The following is an 8,401-nucleotide window of genomic DNA, read 5'->3' as shown; positions in this document are numbered from 1 at the left end:
TGGCGGGCCACATGTGGCCCGCGGGCCTTGAGGTTTGACACATGTGGTCTAGTTGTTGATCACATGATTTGTGTGGGGAAAAAAATTACATTGCACCATTGCAGTTTTATGAAATACAGTAATTTCAATAAGGCAAACAAACAAATAACCACCTCATTATAGCCCTGAAAGGTTTTTTTTTGTTTGTTTTTTTTTCCAAAATTAAGTCAATTTATTTTTGACATGTCAAATTGTGGAATCATATGGTTAAAGGAAACACAGTTAGTGACAGAAGTCTGCGATAGAATGAAACAAATCTTGAAGGAGCTTTATAAATGTTTAAAAATGTCTCTGCAGGGCAACTTTGGAGAGGTGTACAGCGGCCGTTTACGCTCTGATAACACTCCTGTAGCTGTGAAGTCCTGCAAAGAGAATCTGGCTCCAGAGCATAAGAGCAAGTTCCTGATGGAGGCCAGGTCAGTGTGTCTCCAAACACACACACACACACACACACACACACACACACACACACACACACGCACGCACGCACGCACGCACGCACGCACGCACGCACACACACACACAGATCAATCAGCAGCAAAGTCTCTGAGACGCCCTCGTATCCTGCAGGATCCTGAAGCAGTACAACCATCCGAACATCGTAAAGCTGATCGGCGTCTGCACACAGAAACAGCCCATCTACATCATCATGGAGCTCGTCTCAGGTGAACACCATCTCTACATCTTGAGCTCTGTCTACTACTCGGCTGCATCATTCACTCTCTGTTTTTAACGTTTCCAGGCGGGGATTTCCTCTCCTTCCTGCGGACCGAGGGTCACAGTTTGACGCCTAAGATGTTGGTCAAAATGACGGAAAATGTAGCAGCAGGAATGGAGTACCTAGAGATTAAGAAGTGCATCCACAGGTTGGTGGCAATGTGTTTTACTGATAAAATAAATCACCAAAAAATCCTTCCTGTGTCTTTGTACAGTGAGTTTTATTTTTGCACATTTTTCCAACTAGGAAAAACTTGTGAAACTTTGAAAGCAAGGCTGTGATTTAGTTTAGTTTTCTTACAAAAGCAGCACGGATGATGAAAGATTTAAGGCAAGATCTTCATTTAGCCAAAAGGAAATGTCGTTCCACCCGTAATAAATGAAAGGTAAAACTAATATTTCACACGACTCACAAAGCTTTAGGAATGTTTAATTAACCTTAACAACTAACATGCATTCAAACAGCAAAAACTGTATCCATGTAAAAGAGTTGTGGGGCGCTGAATGCCGCCACTGAATGCAAAAACAAAAAATGTCAGAATTTAATTATTCAGAATAATGAAAAAGTTTAATTTTAAAGGCACTACATCTTGGAGGCATTCATGTGACCTCTGTGACCTTTTAGTTGAATGGATTTTGGCCATTTTCACTGCTTTCATTCCTTCTTTGAGGGGACCTCCTGCAAAGTCACTGAGGTGAAGCTTTTAACCTTTGGAGTGCTGCCAGTCGTCTTCAGGTCATCATTCGTCTTTTTCTTCTCTGCCAACTGTTTCTTGCTCAGTCCGAGTGTATGGGTTAAAGCTGCTGAAGGCTTGGTGTGAAACTTTAGGAATGGAGCGTTTTCCATGTTTATTTCATGTTCCATTGATTTTACAGAGATGAGAAAGCTTTCCTGCAGCCCAGCACCCTGAAACCATCCTTGACCTCACTCAGTGCTTCACAGCGGTGGTTTCCCACTGCAGCATGCAGCTTTCATCCGACAACAAGCACACAGAAGTGTTTGAACCAGGGATTTCGCTTAGTCTCTGCCCCAGCCATCATCCCTCCAGTGCAGTTTTTTTTTTTTAGCTGATTCCTTTTGTGAATCTATAATGTGCAAGAGCGGCCGCAAAACCGGAACGTCAGAAATGGATAGTTGAGCTCAAACAGCAAAGCTGTCACACTCAGAGAAACTCAGCCACTGCAGAGGAAATGAGTCGGCGCTGCTGCTGCAAGGAAGGTCAGAGTGGGGTGATCCAGAGCGACGGCCTCCTGTACTCCAGCTACAGAGTGCTGGAAAAAAATGTTTGTTCCCTTTGTGATTTCTTTTTGCACTTTTGAGTGTTTCAGAACATTAAGAACAACACAAGTAAACACAAAACACAATTTTTTAAATGGTGTTTATTATAAGGGAAAGAATGATCCAAAAGTGGTGGTGGTTTATCTCTGTCTCTAGCCACACCTGCACCACTGCTCTCAGTGAAGACTGCCTGACATCAAATTACTCTCAAAAGCTAGACATTATGCCTAGATCAACAAAAAATTAGGAGCAAGTAAAGAAAGTAATTGAGAACTATCCGTCTGGAAAGAGTTAAGTCATTTCTACAGCTTTTGGACTCCACTGAACCACAGTGGGAGCCATTATCCACAGATGGCAAAAACATGGAACAGTGGTGAACTTTCCAGGATCGGCTGGCCAACAGAAATTAAGAGCACAGCGACGACTCACCCAAGAGATCACAAAACAATCCCAGCACAGCATCCAAAGAACTGACGGCCTCACTTGCCTTGGTTTAGGTCAGAGTTCATGTCTTCACCAAAGGAAAGAAGCAGAAATGGCCGCATGACAGAGTTTCAAAACAAAAACCACAAGATCATTACAGCTCGTCTCAGAAAACATCTTGATGATTCCCAGGACTTTTAGGAAAATATTCTGTGGACTCATGAGAAAAAAAGTTTAACTCTTTAGATTTCCATAGCACTGAGATCAGGACATCAACTCCAAAACATTGATTTTGTTTCCTTAAGACAATTTGTAACAAGATTTCATTTATGCTTAAAGTCGTTATTCATTCAGAAGACCCATGTGTTCTTAAACAGTAACTTTGTGGCTGATATTTTGAGATATTGCTTCACTTTTTCAATTTAATATTCTTCCTCCATGGAGCCATCTTTCGTAAAGTGCACCAGTCCCTCCTGCAGTAAAACACATAACATAACATGATGCTGCCAACCCTACACTTAATACTTGGGATGATGTTTTCAGCCTTGCAAATGTAACAAAGATAAAGCTGTCCAAACAATTAAATGTTTATTTTTTCAGATTACACAGATTTTTGTTGCTGAATGCATTTGTAAGAAAGGCTTCCTGCTGAGTCGCCTTTGAACCAACAGGATTTCTCTCACTGTAGATTTGGGTTTCCCAATTTGAGCACAGCAACACCAAAAGCAGAACATGAGAGAAATAAAAGTTAATTATTTTATAATTTTCAACCATAACCCTTATGTTAATGTTGAGTGTTGGAAATATTTCAGAGAACAAGAGCAGCTCAAGCTCCTCTGATGTGGACTGACATATAAGTCCTTAAATTACCACACCGACATCATCAAACTGTCAGCTTTCCTCACAACACTTCCCCATGTGTTGTCATGACAGTTTACAAAACAGGAATAAAGGAATTTCCTCAAATAAAAAGTGAGAAAACTCCTCTGTGACTCGTTGCCGTAGGCGTAATTTAATGACACAAGCATTCAGTTCTGCATCGGATTAAACTGAGAAGACAGAATTATTCAAGGAAACTTAATGTAAGCAGTCAAGATCTTAAAAAGTAAAACTTGAATTATTCAAACTGGAAGAGGCGACTTTAAACACAATATGTCTGCAAAAGTGATAAGAAACAAACCTGCAAATGTTTAAATGCAGTCAACTCAATGTGTCACTAATTTTCATAATATCCGACGGTTTTTGCTATTATTTTGTTCTCGACATTTTATTCCTGCACTTGATTCAGGAGGCAGATTGAGCCTAATAGATGCCAGAGCCAACGTGTCGACCAGATTCAGCAGATGGGAACAATTTGCACCAATTTTTAACTTTTCACCCAAAAATAGAGCAGAAGTGATCAAAGAAGGAGAAGAAAATTATAATATAATTTTTCTCTGTAATTTTCAGGGAACGCCAAGTCCTGACCTGATTAGGTTTTCTTCAGAGCTTTAAGAGCAACATCGGGTCTCACTAATGCTGCTAAATCAACGTGATGCTGCGGATTGAAAAAGGCAGGAATGATGCAACTATTTTACTCATTTGGAGATAGAAAATAAATATGCATGACATTTCAGGAGTCCGTAGTAACTTATAACTGCATCAGACTGCAAAACAAGCAGCCTTGTTTTGCAGTTATGTTAATTTCACTTGGTGAATAAAAAACTATCTTCGTTTTCTGAGAGTTTATATTTTTATAATTTTGATTTATCTCTGCAGCTGAAGAGTCTGTTTTCTTCACAATCATAAACTTTTACTTTCTGTATTTTAAAAAGCATTTTAAGAATGTAGACAATTTATTGAATTAGAAGCATTATTATTTGCATCTAGCATAGCTCCCTGGAGGAGAGGATACATTATATCTTCTGCAGCATCTATGATTTGATGTTTTTCCACACATTTATTTTTCTTTCCAGCATCACAATTCTCACTGCTTTTCAGAAAATTGTAGTTTTTATTGCAAACTGCTCTGTTCTTTTGAAACTGTTTGCTTTATTTTATATAAATATGAAGAAAAGTATGCAGAATTTCCCTTATGTGCACACGCGGTGCTCCAGTGAAACGTAATCAAACTTCCTGCAGAGAAAGGCTTTTTCACAATTATTTTAGGAGCAGCTCTGCATCTTCATTCCAGGAAAGAAGTTATTTTATTCTGTTAGCAGAATGTTTGTTCTCATTTGTGAGCTAATTGATTAAAGTCCCATTATCTCTAGTTTGTCTGCGCACAGATTTAACAGGTTCTTTATTCAGACTTGAAATGTCCTTGTAGCTCGTTTGAACAAAACCTTAAAAGTAGAGATAAATTCAATTGAAAATTTCTGAAAACAAGAAGATTCTGGAGAGTTAAACAGTGGATGTGGGTTGAGGAATAGAGGCATCATGAAGCTGTGGGAGTTGTGGAGAGGAAGAGGATGAGGAGGAGGAGGAGGAGGAAGAGCCGGCGATTGTGATATCTGGCTGAGTACAGTTCACACAGCGGGAACAGATCAGAGCAGGTTTCTGGAAGAATGGCTGCTCAGCCTGCATCACAGAATGTCAAAATGAACCCACATAAAACACCAAAGACACGTTTTCTCTTTCAGCATCGTCTGTTCTCTCCCTCCTGTTTCTTCTGCAGAATATGATTTTCTCTGTTTTTCTCCCCTAATACATCTGTTTCTTTTTTTTAGGGACCTCGCAGCAAGAAATTGCCTTGTTGCAGAACGCAACGTGGTGAAGATAAGCGACTTTGGGATGTCCCGCGAGCGAGATGACGGGGTCTACTCTGCAGAGGGGGGTCTGAGGCAGATCCCCGTCAAATGGACCGCTCCAGAGGCCCTGAACTATGGTAGGCCAAAATAATTTCACCCTTACTGCACTTTGCAAACTGCAAACCGTCAAAAGAACGCAACACCTTTTCCTTTGCGAATGCTGCCCCCTGCTGTCTCTCTCAGGTCGCTATACCACTCAGAGTGACGTGTGGAGCTTTGGCATCTTGCTGTGGGAGACGTTCTCCATGGGGATGACGCCCTACACCAGCATGAACAACCAGCAGACGCGTGACGAGGTGGAGAAAGGTAAAGACGTCTCTCGGCCTGCGGAGGATGAACGCTGGAGTTCAGGTAATGCTGCGGAGAGCTGATGGTGAATCTTGTTGCAGGATACCGGATGCCCGCGCCTCACGGCTGCCCCATGGAGATCTCCAGGGTCATGAACAACTGCTGGCAGTATGATCCCAAAAACAGACCAACCTTCAGGAAAATTCGGGCTGAGCTCAATGCTATACACAACAAAATCACATGATGCAATCCTCTGTCATAGGCTTTTTCTGTCTTTTTTTATTAGTAATCTATGCACTTGTTTAATATATTTAGTTTCCTTCTGGTGAAGAGTTGAACACTGAAGAAGAACTCAAATAAAAAAAGAAAATCAATGGATCTTACTGGGCTTTTTTCTGACTCTGTGGTGTGAAAACAATATGAAGAATTACTTTTAGAGGTGGGAAGTGTGTTGGTTGGCCTCCGGCGGGCGTTTTTTTCTCTTATTTTGACTTTTCCAAAGTCGCCTTCAACACAAGAAAACTTCTTTTCAGACAGAGAAAAAGAGAGAGAGAGAGAAAGAGAGAAAGAGAGAGAGAGAGAGAAAGAGAGAGAGAGACAGAGAGAGAGAGATCTCCAGTTGTATCGTCCAGCAAAGCCTCTCTGAGGAGTTGAGGGGCTTTTGTATAGCTTTTTTCTAAACACTGCAAAAGAAATGTAAGAGTCTAATCAGAACTAACAATCTTTAACCACCTAAAGGATGAGGCTTTATGTTTTCAGCTGGATCAAAACAGCAGCTCGGTTGGCCCTGTGGGGCTCTGCTGAGAGAGCAGGAGGAACTTTGGAAAATACAACAAATCTACAGATCTGGTGATGCATCTTCATGCAGCATCAAATACATTTTTGTCTTTTTTTTTTTTGCTTTTAAGACATTAGGTATTTTCAGGATTAAAGGAATCACATAAAAAAAATGCTGAATTTCAAAAACAAACATTTGTACACACAGGGACTGATATGATACATGCACTTTTGATCATCTCTTATGTTTGTGTAAATGTCCTTTTGAAAGTTTTATTTATTGCCACCATCAATTTTCTGGCACTGTAGCTATAAGAGTTCATTTAAGTTTGCTGGTTTCCTGTGTGGGTCTGGTTTTGAGAATAAACTTTACGTTTCTAAAGGCTTTAAGCTGATACCATTCGAGAAGCTTAATGCAATTCTGCTGTATTTAAAAATCTTTTTTATATATTTTCAAATCATTGAAAACTCACTTTGTGTTCAGGTTTAAGCCAGCTGACCTAAACTCTTACTTCCAGATGTTAGATAATAACCCAGGACTCGCCATGGAAACTGCAAAGGAAATAAAATTTAATCCCCAAGGATCGAACGGAGATGGACAAAAATGAAACCTTCAAGCTCGACTGAAATTTGCAGCTGCCCACATGGAGAAGCCGGATGCCTTTTTGCTAATTAAGACTGTCAAACTTCCATAGATTTAGCAATTTGGCCTCAGTGAGCAGAATATGTTGCAGTAAGTGTGGGATTTAAGACAAAGTAACAGAACTGTAAAGCATGGTGGTGGGAACGTCATGCTTTGGGGCTGCCCGGCTGCCATCTTTTTCAACATATGATTGAAACTTGGACGCAACTGGATAATTAATTTAAACATACATAAAACTAACTCTGGAATAAATGAAGCGGACTTTCATCAAGCTTCAGGAACCCAAGTGAAAATAAACTACAATACAAAGGCTTCTTTTATAAAGAAAAGTGATCAAATATCCAGCAGAAAATGTGGCAGAGACTTTCAGGCAGCATTAGTGTTTTAAAAGCTGAGCTTTTAAAACATACACAAAAATGCTCAAACTTGTGACCCAGGTATTGCTTTTAAAATTGACCGAGGTAATTCGTTGTAGGATCACAGAGAAAAGACACGAAAAAATTACAAAAAACGCTCCCAAAATATTCCCATGGTGAGTACGTAAACTTATTAATTAAAATTGTTCCCACAACAGATTCATAAAATCCAGACGTCCTAATCTTTCTAGATTCAGTCCATTCAAAGTTGTAATTCAAAACACAAATAAGCAATGAGTAAGCCGAGGGTGTGTCCAAACCTGTTTCAACATACTCATCTGGAGCCGATCCAGTTTCCCTGGATCATGCAGAGAAAGAGAAAGAGAAAGAGAGAGAGAGAGAGAGAGAGCTATAAAGCTGGATGAGTTATAGTCCCTGCTCCAGTCCCACCTCTCAAAGATTGTGCAACGCTTTGCAACTTTCTCAAATAAAGAAGGGGTGGCAGTTTGCTTTTAAACAAGAGAGATGGCCTGGTGCTGGTGCAGAAGCCTGCAGCTGGAGAGATAAGCTTAGAAACCAGTGATAACTGGGATCTCACTTTAAACAGATCTACATACTTCATTTAGTAATCACTGAATTGTTTAATTTAGGTTTTACATAATGTATCAAAGATACAGCACAACTGTGCATGTTAAAAAAAAAACAGCAAACAAAGTGATGCATGTATAAATGATCTTAAATTACAATTTGCTTAACTCCTTTAAAAATATCCCAATGAAAGAGAGCTTAGTGAACTAGTTCCAGGTATGAACGCAAAGTGAATCACTTTCATTCAGTTTACTGTTCCGATTAAAGAAAAAAAAAAAAGCAAAACGACTCAAAAGGCTTCCCATACTATTTAAATAAACAGCTGTCAGGGAAAATAGTTTTTAGTACATGGAAATACTTTCATTACCTTTCTTGTTTTTTTCCCCAAAAGATGAACAGCAATTAGTTTTAGCTGAGAGAGAAATTTCCTTGGAAACATTTTCCCTAGAGGGCAAAATGTTCTGTCATTATCAGCTGCAGCATCACAGGAGGAGTGAAAATT

At 39.8% G+C, this 8,401-nt stretch overlaps 1 protein-coding gene across 1 annotated transcript in view; it reads left to right on the top strand.

Annotated features, from left to right (window-relative positions):
- The window catches only part of fes (FES proto-oncogene, tyrosine kinase), a 29,853-nt gene extending 23,940 nt beyond the window's left edge, over positions 1–5,913 (top strand). The window contains exons 13-18 of the mRNA XM_016670413.1: positions 337–455; positions 610–704; positions 782–905; positions 5,167–5,324; positions 5,431–5,553; positions 5,637–5,913. Of these exons, the coding sequence (XP_016525899.1) occupies positions 337–455; positions 610–704; positions 782–905; positions 5,167–5,324; positions 5,431–5,553; positions 5,637–5,779 (762 nt within the window). The 3' untranslated portion in view covers positions 5,780–5,913. The remainder of the gene's footprint in view (positions 1–336; positions 456–609; positions 705–781; positions 906–5,166; positions 5,325–5,430; positions 5,554–5,636) is intronic.
- The last annotated feature ends 2,488 nt before the right edge of the window (positions 5,914–8,401 follow it).

The sequence above is a fragment of the Poecilia formosa genome, unplaced genomic scaffold, assembly GCF_000485575.1.
Source record: "Poecilia formosa unplaced genomic scaffold, Poecilia_formosa-5.1.2 Scaffold33, whole genome shotgun sequence".
Classification (NCBI taxonomy): Eukaryota; Metazoa; Chordata; class Actinopteri; order Cyprinodontiformes; family Poeciliidae; genus Poecilia; species Poecilia formosa.
The sequence above is the reverse complement of the archived record's forward strand: the minus strand, read 5'-3'. Positions and strand labels throughout refer to the sequence as shown.